Source organism: Lonchura striata, chromosome 6 (assembly GCF_046129695.1).
Source record: "Lonchura striata isolate bLonStr1 chromosome 6, bLonStr1.mat, whole genome shotgun sequence".
NCBI classification, from domain to species: Eukaryota; Metazoa; Chordata; class Aves; order Passeriformes; family Estrildidae; genus Lonchura; species Lonchura striata.
In genome coordinates this window covers 23189118-23216412 of record NC_134608.1, presented here as the reverse complement: position 1 = coordinate 23216412, position 27295 = coordinate 23189118, and the positions used below count along the sequence as shown (strand labels likewise).

At 40.8% G+C, this 27295-nt stretch overlaps 2 protein-coding genes across 4 annotated transcripts; one reads left to right on the top strand and one right to left on the bottom strand.

Moving 5' to 3' along the window:
- Positions 1-598: 598 nt before the first annotated feature.
- Positions 599-6524, top strand: EIF2B2 (eukaryotic translation initiation factor 2B subunit beta). The gene is made up of 8 exons (XM_021542776.2): positions 599-778; positions 1378-1498; positions 2046-2194; positions 2884-3047; positions 3334-3429; positions 4314-4451; positions 5101-5167; positions 6044-6524. Exons 1-8 carry the CDS (start codon positions 619-621, stop codon positions 6199-6201), a joined length of 1053 nt encoding a protein of 350 aa, XP_021398451.1. The 5' UTR covers positions 599-618; the 3' UTR covers positions 6202-6524.
- A 351-nt stretch (positions 6525-6875) lies between these two features.
- MLH3 (mutL homolog 3) lies at positions 6876-27108 on the bottom strand. 3 transcript variants are annotated; one of them, XM_031504972.2, is made up of 12 exons: positions 26859-27108; positions 22971-26321; positions 18680-18750; positions 17613-17717; positions 15533-15605; positions 14816-14887; positions 13737-13845; positions 10530-10689; positions 9819-9842; positions 9536-9617; positions 8098-8249; positions 6876-7369 (listed from the first exon to the last, which is right to left on the bottom strand). In XM_031504972.2, the coding sequence occupies exons 2-12, from the start codon at positions 26251-26253 to the stop codon at positions 7292-7294; spliced, it is 4209 nt and encodes a 1402-aa protein (XP_031360832.2). In that variant the 5' UTR covers positions 26254-26321; positions 26859-27108; the 3' UTR covers positions 6876-7291. The 3 variants fall into 3 exon arrangements, with proteins under 3 accessions (XP_031360832.2, XP_077640150.1, XP_031360834.2); XM_077784024.1 differs by lacking the exon at positions 6876-7369 and having other exon boundaries at positions 8118-8249; positions 9525-9617; XM_031504974.2 differs by lacking the exons at positions 6876-7369; positions 8098-8249; positions 9536-9617; positions 9819-9842 and having other exon boundaries at positions 10580-11489.
- Positions 27109-27295: the final 187 nt, after the last annotated feature.

Here is a 27295-nt window from a genome sequence, read left to right as displayed (position 1 = left end):
TTGGGTGACAAATCACCTGCATTAATCACCCCATCAGAGCCAGCACAGCAGCTGTTGGTATTTTGCTGGCGACCCAGCAGTCCCGGGACAGAGAGCTCGCTGTAGGGCGAGTCCTAAGCTAACCAGACGAACGCAAAGATGTCATGAACATCCAAGGCTCTACAGGCCTCGGCATGAAGCAATCACTGAAAGCTTCCAGCATACGCCTGTTTGCTTTTATTTCCTGATCTCAAACAACAGGACACAGACCAGAGCGATAGAGTAGCACGGCAATGAGAATTATTCCATGGCTCCTGCCTGTTCCCTGGACACACTGCTCCAGGAACTAGACACAAAGGAGCTACATTCCTGCCTTATCCAGGGCCGGCTCTGGCTCTGCCAGCAAGAACAATGGGACTGCCAGGAACTGCGCCTTTCCCAGCCCGTTTGATTTGGCTCCTCGCAGGCGGCCACGGCCGCTCCAAAGCAAACGCGGCCATGGCGCCCGGCCCCGCCCGGCCGAGGCTCCGCCCACCACCGGGCGCGCCCCCATTGGCTGAGCGCCGCCGAGGGGCGGGCGCAGCTCGGCAGGCTCCGCCAATGGGACGGCGGGGGGGCGGAAGCGGAAGCGCGGCCGCCATGCCGGGCGCGGAGCGCGGCTCGGAGCTCTCGGAGCAGATCGAGGCCTTCGCGGCGCGGCTGCGGCGCGGCGGGGAGCGGCCGCGCTCCGAGGACACGGCGCGGCAGACGCTGTCGCTGCTGCGGAAGATCGTCGGGCACGGGCGATGGAGCCGGGCCGGTGAGAGCCGGGCGGCGGCGGGCGGACGCAGCGCTTTCCCCGGGCGGGCGCAGCTCCCCCAGCGCCGGGAGCGAGGCGGCGGCGGGGCCGCGGGAGGGCAGTTCCCCCCGGTGGCGGCTGTCGGGTGCAGAGGGATCCGGCGCAGGCCCCAGGCGGGGCTGGCGGGAGCTGGGGCCTCGCTGGCAGCGACCGGCGGATTCGCAGTGCCTGTCCTGCCGCGGCGGGGCCCTTCCCTGCCTGCTGTGCTCCTCACCTGAGGAGCTCCCCTGCTCCAGCCTTCCTCTCCCCTGAGCGGCGTCAGTCCGAGCACTGACCTCTCCAGCAGCACGTGGTTTCCTCTTTCAAAGGAAAGTCCAGATGCGCTGCTGATGGGCTTCCCTTGGGTCTGTGTTGTGTCCAAGCGTTTCCGACTGCAAAACCCACCAGTGGAACCGGCTGCTTTGTGAGAGGCTCTCTGCTCGCCCCTTCCTGGTGTTTCTTGGTGCTGTGGTCCTTGTGCTGGAGCAGCTGCTGGCCCTGGGATATTGAGAGGGGTGCTGGTTTGATGCTCACGTGGACTTGCTCTGGGCAGTGGTAACCAAGGCCCTCCCCTCTTCTAGGGGAGCTCATGGATCTGATCCGGACAGAGGGCCAGAGGATGACAGCAGCCCAGCCATCAGAGACAACAGTGGGCAACATGGTGCGACGGGTGCTGAAGGTCATTCGTGAGGAATATGGCCGGTAAGGTGCCCCTCTTTTTCCCTGTATCTCTCTGAAAACCCAGAACTGCCCTTTTAAGTTGCTTCTGTAATACTCCTTTAGTTTCCTTCACCTCCTTTCCCCACCTCTTCCAGAGAGGTATTCAGGGAGTTTAACACCAAAGGAAGCCCCGTTGATTCCACTGTGGGTGATGACATTTCCTCTTTAGAAACCACTTGGTGTATGTGCTGTGAGTGCATGAGAACAGTCTGTGCCCTGGCCTTGGGTTGTTCTCTCTGTCTGTGCTTAGGGGCGTGCATCCCACTGGAGCAGTAGCCTCGAGCCTGCTCCTTGTCTATGGACAGCAGTATTTGCACGTGTCTTAAGAAGGCATTTTCTGGTAGAGATTTGGGTGTTTTTCTGCCAAGACACCTATGGAAACTTTTTGGTGTGGCATGGTGTGCCTCCTGTGGGTGGCTTTCCTTCCTGTCTCTTCACATCCAGGTGTGCCACACTGTGGGGACAGTGCTCAGCCTGGCTGCAGCCCTGTGCTCCTTCCTGAGGCTGAAGTGGCCACTTCTCTCCACAGGCTTCACGGGCGCAGTGAGGAAAGTGACCAGCAAGAATCCCTGCACAAGCTCCTGACTTCTGGAGGACTGAGTGAAGATTTCAGAACCCCTTACCCCTCCCTCAGAGCTAATGTTATTGAAGCTATTAATGAAATGCTAATTGAGCTAGGTACGGATGGGTCTGAATTGCTCCTGAGTGATGATTCTTATGGAATGGGACTGATGCTTCCCTGTTCTCTAGGTGAAATAATAAGGATCTGGGAGGCTTAATCTGAAGGAACTAAGGGACCAAAGCCCTGCTGCTCCCAGGACTTAGTTTTAAGTCTCTCTGGCTTATGGGGAGAGGGGTAGATTGTGGAAGGAGCAATATGTAGGCCTGCACTCTTGGTCTTCTGGGAAGTCTTGAGTCCTGTGAAGAAGAGTGTAAAATCCCTGTGCACATATAACCTAACTCTTGTCACAAAGATACAATTTTCTTTCTCTGCAATTCTTGTGACAAATCAGGCATCTTTCTGAGGCCAAATTTGCCCCGCTATTGAACTACAAAACTGTTGAAGTTTTGTGGGTCTTGTGATTATCTGGAGTAGTGCTGACACAATCCACTCCCCTCACAATGGAGTTTTCAGTACAGCTATTTTTATATATAGTGAGAGTATAGCTAGGGAGCATGGAGCATTCAAGGGCAAGCTTCTTGGTTCCACTCCAGTGGCAAAAAGAATGGGGAGAAAAGCTGCGCCTGCTCTTCCAGTGCTAATAACTTTGTCTTAGTGAAAAATGATCTTGTTGGAGGACAGTCCTAGCAGCACAAGTGTTGCTGTTGCTGGCTGCTTTTACACCCACATCTTCCTTCTGTTACAGAGGGCACCACTGATAACATTGCTATGCAGGCACTGGAGCACATCCACTCCAATGAGGTGATCATGACCATTGGCTACTCACGCACTGTTGAAGCCTTCCTGAAGGAAGCAGCTCGCAAGCGGAAGTTCCAGGTCATCGTGGCAGAGTGTGCACCATTCTGCCAGGTAAGGCCTAGGCTGGCTGCAGCATATTGTTCTACGCATTCTTACTGAAATCTTGTGTCTGGAATCAAGATGAACATTATGGAAATTCCTCTGCAGTTGAGAAATTGGAGATTCAAGTGCCTCACTCAATATTATCCTACCCCAGCATCCTTGAGTTGAAGGGCTGTGTTCAGGTGTCATTATTTGGTATTTTTGCAGTTCAGACAAGAATTGAGTGCTGATACCTTTACAATTACACTGCAGGAGCTATGTTACAGGGAACCAATTGGATTCTCCCTCTTTTTAGGGTCATGAAATGGCTGTCCGACTGTCTAAAGAGAATATTGAAACTACTGTCATGAGTGATGCAGCTATTTTTGCTGTCATGTCTCGAGTCAATAAGGTAAGGAGGGCTCCACTGGAGGAGGGATTTCATAGCAGACGGAGTGCTTAGGCCTCTCAAATCAGCTGCAAGTCCCAGCAGTGATGGATGTGTCTCTTCACTGAAGACTCAAAATTGTAATAGTCCCTGTTCACTTCTAGGGTGGAGATTCAGTGTGAGCTCCAAGTCAGGATGATGACTGACTGAGTGGTAACAGGTTTTTCTGGCTTTGTGGCTACAGTTACATGAGAGCCTCAAAGGATTAACCTCCATTTTCAAAGGAGATGGAACAAAAAGCAGCGTTTCTAAAGGCAAGAAACACCCCTTTGCCTGAAATAGATGATTGATGAAGGGAATCATTAAGGTTTGTCTTGTAAAACAGACCTGTTCTGTACTTTTAGAGATGAAAACTTGGCACCCTAAAGTGGGGGGAAAAAAGTACTTGTAACATATTAAAATGCAGCTGTATCAATTCTTACCTATATATTTTGAGCTGCTTTTTATTACTCCCTCAACCATAATTTTTGGTTTTTGATAATTCCCCTCAACCAAGGGAATTTTTGCAGCGAGTAGTCAAGTTACTTGTACAAAGCTTACTTTGTAGGTTTGTAGAAAAGGAACCAGAGCTCAGTTTCTGCTTGGTGTTCCCTGCAGTAGAACATACATTTGTCTTCTCAAATTCTCTGTGCTGGAATCATGCTCTTGTTAGAAGGAACATCTTAATGCAGAGCCAGTGCCAGATGAAACAGATCAGGCATTTAGCTGCCCTCTAACTCCAGCCACTGGCTGGCTGGCTGTACTGACACAGTCTTCCTCCAGCTCATCTGTCAGGGTCTGAGCCAGGAAGTGTTCCTTCCTCAGCTTGCTGTGGAACATGCTATCCAATTCTGATTTGCCCTTTTAAGGTCATCATTGGTACAAAGACAATCCTGGCCAATGGCGCCCTGATTGCTGTGAGTGGGACTCACACTCTGGCACTGGCAGCTAAACACCACTCCACTCCACTCATCGTGTGTGCCCCCATGTTCAAGCTTTCACCACAGGTAAGTACAGCAGCTCTTCAGGACTGCACCTGCAGGGCTTTTACTTGTAGGAGCTTTGGGTGAAGAGCACCATCTGTCCCAAGGTAAGATCACTAAATGAGCCATCTCCCTCATCTAGCACTGTTGCTCCAGATAGAATATCCTCACCCAAATCTGGCACACCTCAGGATCAACTTGAAGCACCTCTGCCACAGGTGCAAAGCAGTACATTGGATATCAGGATGTAGACCACTGCCTAGATTGATGAGACTGGCATTGCTATACTTACTTTTCCTCAACCATAACAGATTTCAGTTTATACCATTAGTGTTGAAAGGCAGAGAATGTAGAATGAGATTCTTTCTTACATTCAGTACTTTTTCAATATTGTCAATATGAAATTGCAGACTGAGGAAGTCATTCTTCCAGTTCATAAGGCTTTGGTAAGGGCAACCACGTCATAGAAGGCTCTGAAAGCTTAAGAACCTTTCACCTGTAAAAGTTAGAGAGGTTCTAGATGCAAGCACTATGTAATTATTGTAAACAGAGTTAATAGCACCTGGCAAGTCATCTTCCTCTGCATTAGTTCCTTCCAGAGCCAGGATCTCTTTTCACAATGATAATCGGGTAGGGCTTTTTTCCTGATCTTCCTGTCCTCTTTCTCATTTAGTTCCCTAATGAAGAAGATTCATTCCACAAGTTTGTGTCACCACAGGAAGTGCTGCCATTCACAGAAGGTACTGGTTATTCTTTATACATCTGGTCAGGTTGGTTCAGACTATATATACAATTTTTTTTGTAACTCAGAGAAAAAATTAAATATCAGACTATGTTATAACCCAAGACAGAAAATCCTTTTTTACTGTCTTTGTCAGAAGAGAGTGCTGTGAACTATCCAGTTTTATAACTATCTATTACTTAAAGTAGAGTAAAAGGATTTACTTTGAACATTGTCTTTGCAGTTTTATTTCTGCTCTGAAACAGTGTTTTATTATAGGATGGTGATAATGATGCCAGGCAGGTCACAGTTTCCTGTGGGCTGGGGCAGGTGCCCAACACCAAGGGCAGCTTCCGTTCTTTCTGTAACTTCTTGAAACTTTGTTACTTGATACAGCCATTGAAACAACAGAGTCTCTACCATGGGCTTCCCAGGCCAGCAACATCTTTAGAAAGTGCCTAAGCCCATTTTCAGTTAGTAAAGTCTCTTTCAAAGCCCCATTTCTATGACAAAGGGTTTTGAAATTAAGGCTTGGCAGTGGATTATAGTTTTGTTCTTCTAAGCATTTCTTTAAATAATAACTTTGGCAGTATCATGATTCTTGTATTTTATATTGGTAGGGTTTTTTTGGCAATTAGTCAGTCTACATCAGAGTGGATCTGGGCTTTCTACCAGCAAAAGTTACCAGAAACAGAGTTTTGCCATTCATTGAAGATTGCTGTATACCTGTAATTCATTGACATCAGTGAAGAAGTCAGAAAGTATTCAGGATGTTCACATACTGACTTCAGGGTGGTATGTGCATGGCCAGTTTGTTTAGGAACTCCGGAAGGTGTGCAAAAGACTTAACTGCTTTAAGTTGCTTTGACTGATATTGCTGCTATTCACTTCACAGGGGAGATCCTGGCAAAAATCAATGTCCACTGCCCAGTGTTTGACTACGTCCCTCCGGAGCTCATTACTCTCTTCATTTCTAACATTGGGGGCAATGCGCCTTCCTATATCTACCGCCTCATGAGCGAGCTCTACCATCCAGATGACTATGAACTCTAATACTGGGAAGCACATCATTGTTCAGACTCTTGTCTTTCTAAAGAGAAAGATACAACAGCTAATTAAAGTGTATGTTGCAAAGACAAGTTGCTGTGGGGAGCCAGTGGGGAATATGCCCAGCAATGTCTTTCCTACCCAAAAGCAAGAGAAAGTAGATCTCTTGCACAGGTTTACATCACATGCTGTGTCAGAAACCATGTGGAGCTGCTAACCCACTTTGATTTTGAAATAGCAAGGCATATGTGTAACTCTGGGGCAGCTAAGCTGTAATTCAAAGTACGTTGCAATAAAGGCTGTTTACAGTGATCTCACTGTTAAGCACATTTTCCATATGCAGTTATTTTGTTTATTTAACTAACAGGAGTTTTACCAGTGTAGTCAGTTGCCAGCACTCATTACATGATGCAGTAGCAGGCTTTACAGTGTGTTTTCACATGTAAATGTGACAGGAGTAGGAATCCATCAGCAGTTGTCTTCAAAATGGATATTTAGTTATTTCTGTAGGGCTAGGTGGGGATTTAGAAATCTCTCACTCAAGAACACAAACTGCAAGGAGCTGGAGAAAGCAGCTCTTTGTGTTATTCATTGCCAAGTGTTTCTTGATTCTAAATTGGCCTATATATACTATGAAGCTGGTCGATCCTCATTCCAACCACTGCCATGAGCCCAAGAGGTGAGTTTAGTATAAACTTTATTAAGAAATACTTGCCAAATTTCAAAGTATTGTAAAATACACTAATTAAAATTCCCCTCTCTATGATGCAGAATTATGCAGTCCTTGCAGAAAATAAGTACTTTAGTAACTGCAAATGGCTCCAACTCCTTGCACCCAACAGTCCAGCACTGACATAGGGCCCAGACTTACAGTGCAATTCCTTAATGTTGAAGATACTTCTCCAGGCTCCAAGGGTGGACTCCTCCTGCTCTGTTCTCCTAGCTGGTCTCTGCTTCTTTGGTCAGTAGTCGGAGGAGGGCTTTGGTGACTGCGCTGGCTCAGAATTTGGCTCCACACAGGGTAGTGTAGTCTAACAACAGGAGCATGGCTCATACCAATGCTTCTAGCAGTTGCAGTTTACAGTTTTAACTTTTTTTAAATAGGTTCTTTTTTTTTTCCAAATAGCTGCCATGCTCGTGCCATCTTCCTCAGTCTAGTCAAATTTGGTTTAGGCTGGAGGGAGAAAAATGAAGAAGCACAAGTCATAATTGAGTAAATAAGTTTCAGTGTTTCCATACTCTTTACCCTAATACAGTCATTCCTATGTTAATACCTAATTCAAAATCCCACCTGATTTTCAACAGAATCCAATTCAATAAAGCACAGTAATAGCAAAAGGGAGGAGTAATGATTTTGTTTTAAATTTAAATGTAACCTGATTTAATATAATTTAAATGTGACCTTGTCTAGTGGAAGGTGTTCATAGTCATGGCAACTAGATGATCTTCAAGGTCCCTTTCAACCCAAACCATTTTATCATTTTATAATAAATGCTGCTATTCCTTTGCTTTATCCCCATTTTACAGCATCTTAAACTTCGGGAAAGTAAGCATTTGTTTAATTAGCATCTTTGCCACTAGCAGAATTTTAGAATTTCCATGTTTTCCGAATTTTACACTTCAAAACTGCAAGCATTTTAACTGTATGCTTAACCTTAAGGACACTATTCAAGTCAGTGTGACTATTCAAGTAATATATGGTAAGATCTTTGCTAAAGTGTTTACAGGACAGATGGCTTTTGTCCTGAAGTTTTATTTTATTGATAACAATACATAATAAGTCAAGTAAATAAAGCCAGTGGTGATGGTTTCAAACTAGACAATCTTAGTTCTAACACGCATACACGATGCACCTCTGATAACCCAGAACATGGATTACCAGAGGTGTGGCCCACACAGTACCTGTTTTTCCTGCTGTAGATGGTCTATGTCTGCAAGAGGCAGCATTGAAGGTCTTCCATGAGCACACTGGAAGGGTAGCTTGCAAGATGACAAAGCTTCAATAAGCCTGCAGCTCTCCTCCAAAGTCAAATGCTCATTAAACTTAATAGCTCCTGAAAAAGAGAGACACATTCTTGCCCCTGCTGCCAAAGAGGACTTCACTTCCTTCTACAGCTGTGGTTTTTAGTGAAAACTTTGGGGGCATCTCCCAAAGATTAACTGAGAGGCTGCAAAGACAACCCAAAAGCTGCAGTGTGGCAGACCTGGGGCTCAGCTCAGTTAAAGAGTCTGCTGTATAAGGAGATCAGCTTTCCATGGCTTAAACTTTAACGTAGTCCAAGTCTGATGGATGGTAAGACTATTACATTTTGGCATGTCAGGTAACGTTGCAAGAGGCAAATGGGCTTTTTTGTGTGTGTGTTACAGCTGAAGTTGGAAACAGTTCACAAATCAAGAAGTATTAAACCAAGACAACAGTTAATAACAGTTTCAAAGGCTTTAGTGGCTCTCTGTGACTGCCACGGACAGGTATCACTTCTGAAACCAAGTTCTAACCCTGCCACCAAGTCCAGTCTCACAAATGACCACTTAAAGGCATCCAGAAGAAATTCAAGCAGAACATTAGGGAGTTATTCCAGAGGTGTTTGCAAACTTCAGCCTTTACAGATGCACAAGACCATCTGCAATATGCTTTCATCTTTGATCCTTTTTTAGACACAAAAACCCAAAACCTATTGACTGCCAATTGAAAATTGAGACATTGTTGAGAAAACAGATACTTCTGCTTCACATTTGCCCTTTCAGTGTGATCTTGTTGATACTGTATATGGCAAAGGAATTGCAACAAGAGGCTGGACCTACTGCAGTCAACACCAAGAAGGCCTGCTCACTGCTGGGTGCTAGAAAGCAACAGTTCCCTGAAAAGATGTAAATTTTTACCACATTCCTTCCAAAAGTACCTGATATATTGGAGGCACATTTAAACTACCACTTGGGATACTTAAAGGAAATTTAAAATTTTGAAAGAGTGCCTAAGTGTTCTTTACTGCATGCTTTCAAGCAGATTCTAGCACCTTTCCCCTTGGCCCATCACAGAGCTGTTATCTGAATGGTTTAGAGTGCACACAGATGAATACACCTGTGAACTGTATGTTTCACATGAAGGTTGGGAAGTATCTTAGGCCTATACATGACTAAATTGGGGGAGTATCGCTTATCCCTTAGTGCTGTCCATGAGCATTACCTCCTCATCCCTAAAAATAGTCTTTAACCCTACAATAGCTGCAAACACATCCAAACACTGCCCCAGGGAGGACGATGTGTAGAGAGTAAGGTTTGGGGGAAAAAAAAAAAAAAAGACAAAAGGAGAAAGAATGAAAGAAAAGTACAGTTTCCCCACCATGACAGGCCTGGGAAGCTAACACCTTCAGAAATGTCAGAGGCAGTGTCCCTCGTGCTCCTCTTCTTGTGGTCTGCAATAGCTAAAAGCAGTAAAGGGAACATCATATTACTTTCCATTTAATATGAAAAAAAAAGAACTGTAACACAAAGAAAACTAAAAATGAGGAAAAGCTAGGGGATTATTTAGTCCACTCTCTCATTTGAAGCTCAACACACTCCCTTTGATTCACGTAGTAAGCTTCGCATGTTATAGTCAACTCTAGAAGTAGACAGCAACTCACCTCAACTTGTTCTTGAATAAGCTCCTAGAAAGAGAAAAGGTAATGTCATCAGTTGCTATTTTTCCCTTCCATCCCCCTACCCTACATTTTGTTCACATCTGCATATAATTTACTGTGTGACTGCCAGAATAAGAAAAAGTGATACTGTTCATAATACAGTGACCACAGTCTGGAAGATCTAGGTGGAAGTCCTGACCTCCCACTGCAAGTATCACTTCAGAAATTTCTCCCTCAAACTACAGAACATCTGAAACAGTGGTATTTAGAAAGCCCCACTGACCATGTAGAGATTTGATGGAAGCAACTTTAATATTGCTGATAAATAAATATTATTTGTTAGGACTTATTAATTTTACTGTTCTTTCATTTAATAATTTTTTTGTTCCTTCAAGCATTTACTTTCCAATTAATAATCCATGTGCAGTAAACTATCTTTACAGTTAAAGTATCTTTGCTATATACAGTTTTTCTTAGCTTCTCCACTAGTCCAAGTCTGAAACAGTCTTCTATCATTTCAGTTAGAAGACTGAAATGATAGTGATTTCATTCAGTGATTTCAGTCTGGGTACTATTTAGCTACTAAAAGGGATGGCATTCACATTTGCCAGGGGACTTCATTGTCTCTTTCATAACCAAGATCCTGTAAATACTCTGGGCCAAGAACACAGAACAAGACCTACTATCATAACTTCACCCATTTCCACAGCTGACCTCCACAATACTTTTAGTGATAGGTTGTCTTTTCCGTCGTAATTCATTGGCTTCTCTTTCTATAAAACACATTGGCACTTTCCTCACAAGAATCAAGGAGTTGTTTGTCTCAGGAAATGACAATTCAAGACCCAAGTCCTCCAAATTTTTGTAGCAGCATCTGAGGAAAAAAAAAAACCAACAGAAATAAGACATCAACCACTGTATCTATGACTCCACAGCACATGTAAATATTTCTGTAGTCTACATATATAGTTTCCTCATACCACTTCCTCTAAGAGTTTCCCATCTCAAAATCCATGCCTCATGAGATTCCAAGTAATTTTGCCCTTTCAGCTTACATTCAGACATGTTTTTTCACTCCAATCAACCGTGCATTTTTTATGTTCCACAACTACAAGATCTAAGAGTTCCTGTACTATGTGAAGAGAGGCTTTATTTCTCAATCTAAAAATCTGCCTTTTCTGAAGATGCACAAGATATCTTGTTTAACATACAAACATTCCAAATATTGAAATTACACAGCATTAAGACTACTTGAAGTCTAATCTAAAGGAACTGTGATTTCAATTAACATATATTAACAAATACTTAAAATGGAAAAAATATTTTAAGAAATTTATGATGGTGTAATGAAATTTATATCCTGTTAAGCAAAGAGAACACAGGAAAGAACAACCTCTAGTTAATTATGACATATGTCAGCCAGTGGATGGAAAAACACACACAAAAATGAGACTTCACAGATAGATGAGAGCTTATCTTCAAAATGAAAACAACTGCAACAATATATACTTTATTAATTCAGGGAGTATTCACTTAAAACAAATGTGGTAAAGGTTAGTTCTAGAAAAGAAATTCTTTGAACAAAAAATAGAAAGAAGCAAATATAAACTTACCTAAATCAATAATGAGAATAGTACAATTATTAGTCTCCATATGAACATGGCTTGTGAAATTCTACTCAAAAAAAAAAAAAAAAGAAGACATGTATAGCCTTCAGCAGGCTATACAGAAAGAAAGACAAAAAGCCCATTGTGAATGAAATGACAAAATCCAAGCAGCTATTGAAGTCAACTGGGCTTTTCTATTTTTTTATTATTATTAAAAGAAAAAAATAAAGAAGGAAGTTCAAGAGTCAACAGAACAATGCATTACTACAATGCTTAGTAGATAAATAACAGAACCAAAGCTGCAGGTGAACCAGAGGCCCAGCTGAACAATTAAATTGCAAGCATAGCTGAAGTGAAAGGTCTTTTAGACAAGTTATTTTATTACACCAAATTTTACCACAGAATACAGTCACAGTCTGACAGTAACAATAACCATAGAATTTAGATTTTCACATAATACTTTTCATTCATAACTTTTTAGTAATGATAGTCTCACAGAGCAATTGCAAAGGGATAAACTGCTAATACAGATTTAAAAATTATTAAGTCACACAATAAAAGTACTAGCATGCCAACACCAGTAAGCTTTGCTGAAAATCACAAGTGGCATCCCTCTGTGCTGACTATTCAACCAGTGTCCTTGGAAGAAACACATGCCTTTTTGATTTACTTCCTTACTCAGTTTTGTAGAATGCTTGTGATTTACTTGATGAAAAAAGTAGCTCTCAGAATGCATTAGCTCTTTCTAAAAGCCTTTAATGCCACCACTTAGAAGTAGATAAAAAAGGAAGTGCAAAAGGTTGTCATGGCTGGAGAAGCAACATCTATTATGATCTAGAGACTACGGAAGCAAGGTATGCTGGCAACAGATGGTCAGCATTCAACATGAGTCCTGATCTGTATCCTTATGACTGTTTATTAATGATGTGGAAAAAAAGAGGCATGGACAAGCAAGCAAAATTGTAGAAAGCACAAAATTATTCTGGTCAGCTGAGACTAAGTTGAACTAAACCAGAATTTAAAACAAGTAGAAAAATGAATAATGAAATCAATAGGATGAGTGAAAAATGGGCATAAAAATTGAATTTACTCACTGATAATTTACAAATTATCAGAAGCAATTTGACATTTGGCTGGCTTCTACATAAACAACAAGAAGTCAAAAAATAACCCCACTACTCTGTTTCTTTGCCTTGACTATCCACAGACAAGCAGCTCATGCAAATAGCAGTAGCCAAAAAAGCAAACCAAATATCAGGTGTGGATATAATAAACAGAAAATATGGGCACAGCTGCAAAGCTACGGTACAAATCAATGGGATTTTCTCACTTGGTATATTGTATTCAATTTTAGCCATCCATTCTCTAAAGTAAATCTATTAGAAATGAAAGATATTCACAGATGAGTGCAAAAATAAAGCTGAACAATATTGTAACGTTAGTAACATCATTGAGAAGTGGGACCAACAGAGACATCCAAATATTACTGAAAAATGAACAACAAGTGTACCCCTGTAACGGGCAACAGTCTTAATAAGGACTAAATCAGCTGCTGTTGAGCTTGCCACAGGAACCACAAAAAGAAAAAAAAAGAACAGTAATGAGGTAATACTGACAGAACTTCATCTGAAAATTCAGAACAATGCACTGAAAAAAACTCATGAATGCATGTGGCAAGTGACAGAGATCTTGGGGAAAAGAAAGTTTCATGAGTCTTCAGTAGGTCTGCAATAGTACAACAATAAATCTGTATCTAAACTCTAAAAGTACAAAAGTTAAACATCTTAATTGTAGCTAGGTCACCATTCTGAAACATTTGGGAAACAGTGTTCATTAGTTACTCTTGGCAGTCACCTAGGAAAAAGGAATGTGTTTTTGAAGGATTCACAATAGAGACTTTCCATACCCCATCCTCCTCTTCTCAAAAAGTGCCTGTGAAGTCAGTACCTAGGTCGACAGTCTGGGCACTGCACTCCTTTGTGCACTCCCAGGTCCTGAGCCCCAGACAGGAGGAACTGTTGGAAGCTGCTTTGGCAGTCTTCTGGCCCACACATGAAGGTTTACTTTCCCAGGAAAATCAGAGCACACTGCAAAGGCACAGAAATGGCACACCCCAGGGTTTTGTCTTGAGATGTTGTAACAACAAGCCTAAGAAGCGTATCTGTTTCCCTCAGTACAGACAGAGCCAACTGGGCTCTGCTCAGGAAGGAATCAACAATTTTTCTCCTGAGTTTCATAGTAACCTGGCAATATATAGAGATCTTCCTGGTCAGCAGAGACATCCCCCAAAATTGAGTTATTTGTCACTACTAACCGTAGAAATCTTCTTTGCTCTTCAGTAACTTCAATCTCCAAAGGGGGAGAGATGGAGGAAGACAGTATTTTCTTATTTCCACATGCTGCAGCTTCCTTCTCATAGGAATCTGTGAATGAAACATTTAGAAGCATCCCTCTTAAAATATTTACGGAGGCATTACCCTTAATGACCCTCTGGTTTGGCACATAATCCCCTGCTTGGATTAAAAAAATGACCACAGAATGCCTTGTCTTGAAACTTGTGGAGGACTGGGAATGTCACAAACCAGACATCCAGTCTCTGGGGAAGGGTTGGTTAATGCCACTTTGTTTTTTCCCACCAGTTCCAAAAAAAAGTCACCCTAAATAGCAAAACAACCTACTGATATATTTGGTTCAACTCAGAGAGAACAATTTTTCCACAGAAAAGTCAGATATAAATGGAGTTAAAATACTATTCATTAAGCATTTCCCCCTTCAGTCTTCACCTTTTTTCAGTACCTGCCCAAAAGGAGCAGAGTTCCTGGAACACTCGGCAGGAACTGCACAGTGTTTGTTGATGTAAGAGAAGGTCAATGATTTTTAAGTACTTGATGGATGACTATTGTGCTTTTTAACGCTGAAACCAATGGCTAATGAGCTTACATAGGAGACTATTATCCCTTTGCAAACAGTCAGACTGTGGAAATTTTAGGCTTTAAGCACAGTATTCAGCTAAAAAGGAACCAAATGAACTAGGCTCTTTACTCGGCATCCTATGTCTTATTATTCACAGTATAACCCCACAAATGTATTGATGTTGCTTTATTTCCTCTTCATTGTTCTTCCTATCAGTCTTCCTGCTCTTTCATTATGTCAGCACTATTTTAGTTCAATAGTTCTGTGGGTAGGGAGTATATCTTTTATATTTGGAAAGGCTGTAAGAATTTTCAGCTGCCAATATTATGACTGCTACAGATACTGAATGTCTGCACTCTTCTATGAATCAGGATAAAGATGTCAAATGGATATCCTATCAGTTCTGTACATCCCAGAGAGCTCATTTGTACTTTTCTGTGCACTGATCATCTTTGTTTCTTAGACCACCTGAATCCTCACCTGCAATCAGCTGCTCCAAGCGGATCCGTTCATGAGCTGCATGTTGGTCCACCAAAATCAAGAGGTTTCCATCTAAAAATGTACCACAACAGATGAGAAATAGGCAACTTTGTACCAGACAACTGCAGGAGTCAGGAAGAACAACCACTTCCCAGAGGCCACATTTAGAAGATAAGTATCAGCTTGATTCACAGAAACAAAGTGAGGAGGAGGCTGTGTTGGCAGAACATAAAGTTACTACAGAACAGAAATTCAGTGGTCTGAAATGGTGCTTAAATTTGGTAATTAAATTGAGTCACAAACACTTGTCTATTGACATCTTCATCTAACTTCAGAATGAGAGCAGAGATCACTTATAAACTGTTCTGTTTGACACAGTCCTTTAAAATGATACAAAAACTACTGATTTTAAATGCCTTTTTTGTACAGCTTCAGAAAACTTCAACAATGAATATGTCCAGACACTGTGAACAGAGCCTGAAAGGTATTAGCAATTTGAGTACAATCTATTTTTATAAAATTAATCTGAAGGCGGTAGGAACACTCAGCAACGTCCAAAATAAAGACAAAGAAGATCCAAGAAATTTCAAGCAAAGACTAAGGTTTTCCTCTACTAACAATATCATCCCAAGGCAAGAAGAGATTACAAATAGGACAGTGCTCCCTCTGCAGTCTACTTGACAGCCACCTCAACTTCATGCTATTAACCAGTCTTACCTGCCTTTTTTTCCACTCCATTCCTAGTGTTAATTAAACAAGCAATAAATTTATTGTCCACTTGCTGAAGAACCTGTAAGATACTCATAAAACTCATTATAGAGCAGTACAATTATTTTTAAAATGAAGGCAAACAAACAAACAAACAAAAAAAAAATCAAAATGGATCAAGACCATCAAATAGCTAGTATGACGACTAGAGGACTGGAAGCCACATCTTTCCAAACCCAAAAGGCCTAGCAAAACTATACTGAGAAGCTATATAGTTATTTATCAATTGTAAATATGGGAACTAAATATGGAAAACGCAGGCATTATTTAAGGTAAAAGATAATACTGGTAGAAGGTCAAATGACTATTAAATGGTCGTGAAACAGTTTAGTCTGGATCTAAGAGAAAGTTTCAAAATTAAAAAAAAAATCTGGATAAACTTTTCTAAAGATAGTAATAAGGGCAGGAGTACTAACTGTTCTAAGGTGAATTAAATAGTCATGTAGAGACCTCCTTAAGTTGGAAATGAAAGCTGTGCACTGTGGCTCTGAGTAATTGATCTGTTGATATCACCAAAAGATAACATAAACAGCTTATTTTAACCTGCTAATCATCTGCAAAAGAAATGAAGCAATTTTTCCCTTCATTTTTTGATTTATAATTTGCCTTTATGACTTGATTTCACTTTCCCCTCAAGCATCAGAAATCAACCAGAGCAATAGACAATACTGAGATGAGGTGCACAATGCTTTCAGTATCTTATAGTTAGATTTCTAATATATAGATATGGTGTTATGGAGGAATTTCTCACAATGTCACATAGACAGCTCACCCTGAATTCTCTGTTTCACAACATGTGCATTGTTTACCTGATAGGTGAAAATTAATGGATGACTATTTCTTTGCAGGGATAAACAACTAATTTTTTTTATTCTTTTCCTATTGCATGATGAAATATTTTCTGCTTTTAATCTTTTGTAGAGAGAGTCTCAAAATTGCTATAGGGTACTGAAGGCAGTATTTAGGTTTTTCAGAGATAAGAAGTAGTAATTTCCTCTAGTTCTGCCTTCTTAAAAACATAGAAAGGAAAAGATGACACAGGTAATCACAGAAACATTCAGTGAGTTTTAAAGAACAGTTCTTATCATGAGAAAACAGATAAATGCTACTTTCCATTCTCCATCTTTCCTCTCTTGTCTTTGTGAAACATAACCTGTTCACTGAAACATAACCTGTTCACTGCAGTAACTTTTTTTTACTCCTATTACTCATGCACTCACAATGTAAGTAAGGGAATTATTTGAATCTTTGTCCACCCTGGAGATGAACATTACCATGTCTCCCACAGTCAGAACCTGCACTAAGTCAGCAACCTGACTGCATTAGAGTAGTGCCAGCTGGACCTGCAAGCCTTTTGTCAGTGGGATGCAAGAGAGGGAGAAAATCCACCCTGGCATTTCTACCCAAGCCAACCATCACACATGTAAGTTGAAGACTTATATTTACATTAGCTTTTAAGCTAACAATCAAAACATTTGAATAAAAAACCACTGAAATAGTAAAATTTGATGTTATAATGCCACTTTTAAAAATCACTTTTAATTGCAGACATAAATATTAGGGTGAAATTTCAAGTTTTTCCATTAAATCTTGGATTTGATTTGATCACTCTGCTAAGGAATTAAATTTCTAAGGTAAATAAAAAAGGAAGATACGGGACACATTTAAGAGAAATATGAAAAACGAAAATGCTAAACAACAAATATAAAAATTGTATATTGAACTATAATTTAGTTAATGTTTCTAAGCAGCAGTAACAGGGCTATCTCTTGATTTTGATGTAATCATACTAGTCAAGTAGTTTTAGAGTCACTTGAAGATAGCTGATTAACCACGAGATGATACTAAGATATGGCATGACACACATCTTCTTTATCACACATGACCTATAAATGTGTTAGTGCTCATGAAAATTAGGAATATGACCTGTTTTCCTGGATATTTCTTTCCTACCAGGTAGAAACATCAGCAAATCCCATCTGCTGAGTAGGATTTTGGGGATGAAAGCTAGTAATAGATTATATTGTACCTGCATCGAACGAACCATGTCTTTGGTGAAACGATAAGGATACAAGATATTGTGAATTTTCACAGCCAAACTGTCAGCCTGACCACTGGTCACATCAACTGCAATCTGTAAAAACAGGATTCCACATCAAGGAAAGGCTCAATGATATGGCAAAAAACCTCCAAACACACAGAGCAAATACTTTAAATGGACTAGTTTTAACAAAAACTGGAAATAACTCTGCATTTCACAAACCAAGCTTTCTACACAAGAATAACACCAATTTAAAAAATCATCTGGCAATTCCTCTGCTTCTGTCCCCATGTATCTTTCCCATCTGGCTATTACCTGGTAATTTCAATGAGTCCAGCTGATTCCAAGTACCTATCAAAAGCTGAAGTTAATTATCAGCCTAAGTGAGCTCTCAGGGGATGGCATTACAAAGAATGCATTACCCCGGAATGAGTCAGAGCACACGTCACTGCAAGGACTGAACAGAAGTGTTCCCTTCCAGAAACTCACCAGCAGGTGGTTTGCAGCTCTGTGCCTATTGTTTGCAGGTGGAAATGGTTACATACATATGTTTACACACACACAACATGAGGATTAAAGATAATGCTACCTCATGACAGCAAAGGAAGTTTTTCTAAAAGCTCCAACATTGTTTCCCTCTCACATGCTGTAATCCTGCCACGCTTTTAAAACAGTTATGGTAAAATACACTTTTAAGACCTGTTCAAACCTGGGTTATTTTATCTCTATAGATAGACACAATTTTGTCATTCAATAACTTTTAATTTTGAGATTACTACCTCTGTAGAGGGAAAGATGGTTTACAATGCTTTGGTTTTGGAATTATGTAAAATTAAAGATTAGCCTGATACCTGCCTCTCTTTGAATAAATCCACAAAAATTACTTGCATCTAAACAGCCTATAAAAACCAATCCAGGTCCATAGTGTAATACATCCTTGGATAACCTATATGCAACAATCATTATATTTGAAATTTTGGCCCCAATATTAGAAAATAACAAAAATCTAAAATTATTCCTATTTCAACATGAGATGCAAGGTAATACCTACTTACCTCTGGGCAGGGAACAAAAACAGGATTATCCCATTCCAAAAGCAATGACTGGAGAGACTCCCCTTCAGCATCTAGGAATGAAAACACAGATTATACAGGAACTACCACCATCTGTCAATAGAATGTTCACTGGGGACCTCAACCTCACACAAGTATTATTTCTTTTTTTCCTTCATAAAAAGGGGAGAGTGTAAATAATGGAACATGGCACTAGGCTTCTTTACTGTCTGCTTTAACTAGGAAGGGCAATGTGCATCTTTCTGACTTCTGAAAATGCTGCAGCACAATTCAATAGGCCTGGAAAAGGTGTGAAGAGATGGTAAGGAAAGAAAGACCTGTTTAGCTACCCACTCCCTCTGGACAAAGTTACATACCAAAAAGATTATTTCATCCTTTCCACTGCAAAAAAAAATAGTGTGAGGATTGAAATGATTTTTCACATTCCCAGGCTGGAATGAGTACAAAGAAGGGAGTAGGTAATTATTCTTTAAACTCATGACATAATTCAACAAAGAACTGGGAATTTCATCCTGTAAATAAGTATTATTTAACCTGTCTTCAACCCAAATTTTTTTTTTCCAGTTTTAGATTTGAGATGACTCACACAGTCCCATTGTTAACAGACCTTGAGTAATTCTGGGTTCCTGTTGGGACATCTGGGAGAATTCTTTGATTTGTTTTTACCACAGAACACTGTGTCCTGGAAAGCTGGCCCTACCTCTCAGATTCTGGCTTGCCTGAGTCTTCTCTTTTTGAGGTCTAGGAAGGAAGGGAAGCACAATCTCACTTCTAAAGGGATGGCATCTGAACTGAAACCCTAAACAAAAATAAATTAACTGCTGCATAATAAGAAGTATGCAAAATTACTAAAAGCTATACATTTATTATATTCTTACAAAGGAGCATGTGCTTAGCCCTGTAAAATTTTGCGTATCACACAGATTTTGCAACCTAATATTGAGAAATGACAACACATATGTAAAAAACTGAGAATTATCAGACATACATGCCTTGGGAAATGTCAAAATATTACCATGGTTTCTGCAGGACTGTATTTAAAAATTGGCTGCTGCCTTAAACTAGTAATAATTATTTCCAGAATTAGTGCAACCAGAAGTGTTTCCCCAAAGAGAAAGAACTCATATAGTAATCTATCAGAGATCAAAACATTGTTGAATTCCCTATTAAGGAGCAGCAAATCTGTTATCTATCACCATTCCTATCAATACTTAATACAGTTATCAGGAATTTGTAAAACTGAAAACTACACATCAGTGAGCCCACACAAGGCAACAAGAGTTAGTCCAACAATATGTTCCCACCCACCCAGAAATGATTTAATATTACAAACTTGTGTTGTTATCAAGAGCATTAAGAAAAGTGGCTCAGATTTCCACCACACTGGTAAACATTTCACCCTTCCTTTGGTACAATTCAGTCTTTCATTCTTTGTGAAATAATAATGAATTAATAAAGTTCCTTTCTACCAAGAAATTAAGGGTGTGCATTCAGGAAAAGAGGCAGAGTGATAATGCCAAAGAAAACCAGCTGTGTGCTGATAAGCTCAGTGTGAAAACGCTCTATGAAATCTTAGGCCAGTCCACAGACTCCTGACTGTTGGCTCCATTCTAATGAGGACCAGTGACCCTGGCGACTGAGAATCCTTTCAAGAATCCAAACTGACAGCCCAGCACTGGAGAGTAACTCAGCATTCCACTGTCACAAAACCCTGAGGAAAGGACAAAATGGCCTAATGTAGTTCCTGCTAAACTGTGGGAAATTGAAGAATGCTGCCTACTTCAGACTCTGGCAGAACTTTTATAGCTATTGTAATGAAAAGACAAAATCTCTCAAGTTCACTGAAGAATCTATCATATGTAACAATACATGTCCAGTATTTTATATATGTAATAGACAAAAAGTCACCTCCCTGTTTTTTCTTGAAGGAAAAATCCTTGTTCGAGATATATATTGTTCAGAAAGTTAGGATTTACTTGCTCCAAGGCTGGTGAGACTTCAGACTTGGCAGAGATACTAGTAATATAATTCTTCAGACAAATAACATTATCATAGGATAATAATGTGTATAATTCATGCAGGCAACCCCCATACAATTACCATACTTGAGCGTTCATTTTCACTTGCCTCAGATCATGAAGATATACCAGTGTAATGACATAACATAAAGAAAAAAATTTGCCAATATAGCTGGCATAACAAGAAGGATCAGGTTGAGCTAGGATAGTTTCCTACTACAAATGCATTGTTCTAAAAGGCATCCAATGGTGGAATTAAGTTTGATGAATTTTCCTGTAGCAATCAGTTTAATCAGGATGAAGATGCCTGGGTCTGGCCTACAAAATCTAACATCTCTTAAGCACATGGCTTGTGGCTGGAAAAGATGACAGACAGCCACTGCTGTCATGAAAAAGAGGATATGGATTATTCTTACCTACTTCCACCTATTGCTAAGCAGTGTAACTTCCCTAGAATTGTGTATGAGATGCTATTCTTAGGGACTACAAAATTCTAAGTCAATACCATGGGGTTACTGACACTACTCTAAAAAGCAAAATGAAAGCATACAAATGAGAAAATTATTCTGCTCCTGGGTATTAGCAGCAGTCCAAAACAGTGCTCAACATTAAGAGATGTGAATGCTGTGTTAGGACACAATTATGCTTATTCCTATGGCTGAAAGGAACAAACATCCTTTGCTTCAAAAACATATGAAACAACGTGTTTGTTGAACTTTGAAAGCCTAAGACCTATAAGATCTAGCCACAGTTCAAACACCTTGTGAAGATTTGGGAGGTCCAGCTCTTAATCTAAGAAAATAATAAAATCAGACATCTCCCCAAAGAACTGACAGAGTTTAGAAAGACTGGCACCACTGATAAATGGAGAGTAACACCAATGCTGAGGCTAAGAACAGTGCCATGGGATGTAAAAAGATGCAATACAATATATGTCTTCAAAACCTACTGACTCTACATCATCTGAAAGCATAAGGGTACATGAGGTATTAACTCTATAAACATGAATTCACTATCCAACATTTTGGATAGAAGGTCAAGGTCTGCATCTTAGGACTTTGGTTGGTTACTAAAGAATACTGTGGGCAACAAAACTGGCATACCACAGAAACTAAAATGCAAGTCAAGGAGTGTATATTTGCACTTGCAAGTAGTTTTGATTAATAAAAACTTGCATCAAATTTTCTGCAATGGAACAAAATAGATATTAAAAGCTTTTGACATCAATTATTATACATAAGAAGAGCTCAGCAACTGAAACAGCTACTGCACCAGTGTTTCTGTGACTGGTGACAAACAAGGAAGTAACAGACAAAACTGGAACAAACCAAATGCCCTGACAATTGATTAGACAATTATTTTACATGATAACTAGAAAGAAGTCCAAACTACTTTTTCAAAACAAATTATACAGTAGAAAATAAAGTCTACACCAAGAATGGCTGCATCTTCACTCATAAAATCTGCCTATAGACAGAATGAACAACAACAAGAACACAGATATATCCCTTGAACAGAAAATTATCGAAGACAGTACTAGGCAGACAAACTAGATTAGGAAGATACAGAAAGTCAAAACCCAATAGACAGATCAGTGAAGACTCATGAACACCATGCCCCTGAAAGAATAATACAATGCAGGGTTCTTTCACTAGTAGAGAAGTTCCACCATCAAAACAGCAACAATGCTGTACATCATCTGCTAAAAAGTGTGAAAGAATAGCCTGCCTTCTAAAACCCATGGACAGGAGACTACACATTCTCAGTGAAGTTAGATTTTTTATTCATCTTTCAAGGGTTGCTTTAAATTTTGTATGCAGTTTGAAAAAAGGTCATAAAGCTCTCTTTAACAACACATTCTTAGAAACATAACTGTTTAGGACAAAATGGTAAAAAACACAGTACTTTTCTGGTACACTTACTTTGAAGTATGTTTCTCATTTTATATGTGACAACAATTACATATAACTGTTATCACAGAGAATGTCATGATGCCGAGTGAAAAACTAGGCAGCTGTTAATTGTCATGATGCTGAAAACTTTCTTTTTACCATTTCATTTAAAATGATCTTTTAATATCTTTACTGTTAATGTTTTACTGTCTCCATAGTTCCCAACACTTTCTTGTTTTCCATGCAGCTATTACCTATAAGGTAGTGAAGAATTCAGTAAAAGGTCTCAGGTGCAGCCAGCAAGATTATTTCATGCACCTAGAACAGTTTTCCTCCCATTTTTACAACCACCACCCCTCTTACCATTCTCTGAAACAACATTCACAGCCATTGTTGTAATATCTTGAATGCAGGCAGTTTGACATCCTTCACTAGGAGGAGTGCCATAGGTGCTGAGTCCCGTTGCTTTATTGATGTATACAGTCTTACCCGACAAAGCATCAAAATCTTGCAGCCAGACAGAACACAACTCATTCCTGGGATTGTCTGTTCTTGTGTTGTCAGCAGAGAACTCCAAGTTCCTTTGAAAGGTCACATGTGGAACCTCAGTATCTTTCATATTTTGTTCTGAGGATTCACCTAACATACTTTTATCTTTACAGATGATGTTAGTACAATCATTTTTAGCAGGTAATGATAAAACTGAAGAGACTGTGTACTCTCCTTCTATACTGCTGAGAGATGATGAGCTGATAGGACTCTTCACAGACTCTGCTATCACACCATCTGATTGCGAGCACACAGCCTCCTTAGAAATGCTGGACTTACACTCCCTCATTTTTTCCACTGAGGATTTATATGTTTGACAAACATTATACAAAAAATCATTATTTGAGGATTCACAATCAAAAGAATGGTCGTCTTTTCTATTTGAGTCTGTTTGGAACGGTTCACCAAGTTGTCCTACTTCTTTGTGATCAGTTTTCATTTTGGACAGTTTGGATGATAATGATCCTGGAGATCTTTTACAACTTGTATCTTTGTTACTAACCAGAGAGTAATCAGACAATGTCAAAGGACTCTGACAAAGGGCCTGTTTGTCCTGTGACATTTTTTCACTGCAAAATAAAGTATTTTCTAAGGAACCAAAACCTTGGCTAATACTATTAGAATCTGTATCTTCTGCAGGTAGAGTTTTACAACTGCCAAAGTTATCATGATTGCCATTCCCATTCTTTGAAAAATCACAGTTAGTTTCTGAATTAAGAACTGGGAGACCACATTCATTTCGCTCTGACATGGGTGTTGGTAGCATAGCCTTAACTCTCCCATAATACCTCCTGAACTTTTCTAATGATCCCAGCTGTGTGGACAAGCTCAGTTTCTTAGAGGGCTGTGATCTTGGCACAGCTATCTGTTTTCTTGTGGTTTTGATAACAATTTTCTTACGAGGAATACCTGAAGAAGATGCCAGCGGCAATTCCGTATTGTTCAACATTTCATAAGGTCTTTTATGGGCAGCAGTAGGCACAGCTATCTCCTCCCTCCGCCGATGTGACAAAGGTTTGTTCTCATTACCATCAGTCATGCCCACCTGTCTGGTAAGAGAAGCTGTATATTCTTTATTAGTATTACTGGAAATACCCTTAGCATTTGAAGACTGAATCACAACATTCACTTTGTGGTCAAAAATATCCTTGGCACTGACAGGGCCAGGCCTACATGGTGTGTTTAATGCAGGATTTGTTTCTGTTTGTTCACAGTCATGTGGGGACTCATTTTGAATAACACTTTTTATGAGGTCTGTAAGGCACAACTTTAATGGCATTGAACTAACAGCCCCTCTTCTGGCATCATCTATCACTTCAGCTATCCCCCTGTTTCTTCTTGCATTACACAGTCTCATTAATGAACTTCCAGAGACAGTTTCAGGTGCCACTGCTGTTTCAGTGGGGTCTTCTCTCTCAAGCAGTGATTGAATAACATCCTTATTTAAGACAAGAACCTTACTGCTTTCCTGTGTTACTTGACCTTGCTGGCTGCCCACATCTTTTATACTATTCTCTGCACAATCCCCTAGGTCACCACAACCATCTATTTCTCTTATTTCTGATCTGGGCCCTCCACTGAAAGAGGAACAAAGATGTTCTGAAGGTTTCAGATGAGTATCAGATACTTTTTGGGAACTCTTAGTGTATTTTGGCTCCTGTTCGGATGTATTTGATTTAATTAAATCAGAAATTGTGTCATCTTTGCTTGGCAATGGAATCTCTGCTTTATTGTTTTTACATGGATCAGATGATTCAGCAGTGTTCTGAACTGGGGCATTTTTAGTTTCCTGTATATTTTTACTTGACTCTGTCAGATTTGAACTTTTTTTCCCAGTAATGGATTTCCTCTTGACATCTTTTGATTGCAAGCTATATATTTCATAAGAATCCACAATTTCATTACATGCTTTCTTAAAACTTTCTTGGATGCTCTTCTCATCAAGAATTGAAGGCTTCAGAACTGGAGCATTATGCAAACAAAAGTCATTACGTTCATTAAATTCTCTGATGTCCTCACTACAAGGTTCAATAAATAAATGCTCTCGCTTCAAAAATATTTTCACTCCTTCCTCTATGCAAGTTAGAAGAACATCCCAGTTCTGGAATTCAATCAGAGTCTTTGCAGGTTCCAGGCACACATCATAGTCACTGTATGCACAGGTTACATTGAGAATAAAGATCCCATACAACTCTGGCCCAGAGCGATGGTGACCAGGACTTGAACTAGCCTGTCGGTTTGCAGGGACACTCTTTGCCTTGCAAATTACACTTTCTTTTCTTAATAAAAAATCAATTAGTTTATGTAGTCTTGTCTTTAAAACAAGCCTCCTATTCACATACAAGAACTGCATATTCTTATTGTAATGTCCCTCGGTACTGATAAAACCACTTATCTCAAATCCCCCAGATTTGTGATTTATTTCTCGCAGCTTCTGAGATCTGCCCAGTCCATAAATTTGACAAAACCGAGAGTATACATCTCTTGTCTTAGGGAGCTGAAGTACCATAGAACAAGAAACATCATTTCTTAAAGAAAGGGAAACAGAAGGATGCATTAGCGAAACAGCCTCGACCTTCTGTCTCGCTCTCTCAATTTCCAGCACAGGATCCATACACTTTCTCCTCACTGGTAACTGATGGAACAGATTGCACACGGTCACCGTAGTTCCGCCACTTGGTCTGTCCAATTCAGCTTCACATACTTCCAGTGCCTGTCCATTGTGAAACAGCTTCATAAACGTTTTTGCTGTCCTGCTGGTCTTAGATGAAATTTCCACTACACTGGCCATGTTGGCTATACTTGCCAAAGCCTCTCCTCTGAAGCCATAGAAAGTCAGGTTCTCCAAGTCTCTCACTGAGCTGCACTTGCTGGTGAAGTAGCGCTTTCCAACAGCTTTTAGGTCCTCCTTCCCCATCCCAGAGCCATTGTCCACCACCTGGATCTTAAAAGCTTCCAAATCCACCCTGATAGCTACACATGTTGCTTTGGCATCGATGCTATTGAGGACAAGCTCCTCAACACAGTGTCCGAGCGAGTTGACAGTGACTTCAGAACGCAACCTGGCTCGCACATCTTCCACCAAACGTTTGATCATGTCAGAATCTAGTAGATGAGAAACACAAGAAACTGCAGGGAGCTCACTGCTCCATGTTCCTTAAAACACTGAAAGACAAGGGGAAAAAAATTAAATAAATACAAATTAAAGACCTGAAAAGACTTTGATTTGTTTTTATTTCATTCACCCTCATAAATACATTTTCCTAAGGTTTGGGTTTTTTTGGTTTTTTTTTTTTTTTGCATTCAGAGGCATTTTGCTGTGATTACTTTCATGCTCACGTTCTGACTATACATTGTCAGGGCCTTCAGGGTAGATGGCCAGAGCCTGAGCCTAAGCTCCTTACTAACAAAATGCTGTGTTCTCAAACTTAGCATATCCAAATCACACTCCTACCATATGAGGCAAAACTCAAAGGATCTGCAAGCAAAAGGCTTCTACTGCAACTTTCATCAGAATTATAAATATCACCAAGAACTGGGCAGAAAGCTGCTCTTCTCCTAATTTCACCTCTACGTCCCCACAAAAATTGACAGTCCTGGTCAAATAGCATCGGCTGCTACTTATCCAGGAAAGGAGTAAAGCAAGCTTGGCAATGGGTGTCAGGCACAAAGAGCAAGCTGTTTATACGAAAGAGAACCCACTGTTTTCAAGTCCTTGGCGCCTACTGGTTTCCTAGTGGCTTCAAGGGGCCTGCTAGCCGTGCCTGGGGATCCGGTGCCGCCGCTGCGACAGGTCTCCGGAGCTGCCCGGCCCCGGGGGCTGACGAGGGCAGCGCGGACCCGCGGCTCAGCTCGCCGCCACACGCCGTCCGTGCGCTCCCCTCACAGCCGGAGCGCCCTCCGCTCCCCCTTCCCCGCGGCCGCGTCCCGGCCCTCGGCGCGCACCGCAACGGCCGCGCCGCCGCGCGCCCCGGCAGCGCGTGCGCAGCCGCGCGAGGACGGGGCCCGGCCAAGAGCACGCCGGGAGTTGTAGTTCCCACCCGACCGGGCCCAGAGAGGCCGGGAGCACGGCTTCCCCCGGCCATTCCCGCACAGCGGCAGCTTTGGCCGTCATCCGCTTAGCCCCTCCATCCGACATC

What these genes read in the sequence shown, in the direction of transcription:
- MLH3 (XM_031504972.2), bottom strand. Translation starts at nt 26,253, where the DNA reads ATGATCAAACGTTTGGTGGAAGATGTGCGAGCCAGGTTGCGTTCTGAA. An exon ending in TTTTTGTTCCCTGCCCAGAG is followed by an intron (nt 17,718 to 18,679) that starts GTAAGTAGGTAT and finishes CTGTTTTTACAG; the next exon opens with ATTGCAGTTGATGTGACCAG. An exon ending in ACATGGTTCGTTCGATGCAG is followed by an intron (nt 15,606 to 17,612) that starts GTACAATATAAT and finishes AGTATCTTACAG; the next exon opens with GTTCTTCAGCAAGTGGACAA.
- EIF2B2 (XM_021542776.2), top strand. Translation starts at nt 619, where the DNA reads ATGCCGGGCGCGGAGCGCGGCTCGGAGCTCTCGGAGCAGATCGAGGCC. An exon ending in ATTCGTGAGGAATATGGCCG is followed by an intron (nt 1,499 to 2,045) that starts GTAAGGTGCCCC and finishes TTCTCTCCACAG; the next exon opens with GCTTCACGGGCGCAGTGAGG. An exon ending in TGAAATGCTAATTGAGCTAG is followed by an intron (nt 2,195 to 2,883) that starts GTACGGATGGGT and finishes CTTCTGTTACAG; the next exon opens with AGGGCACCACTGATAACATT.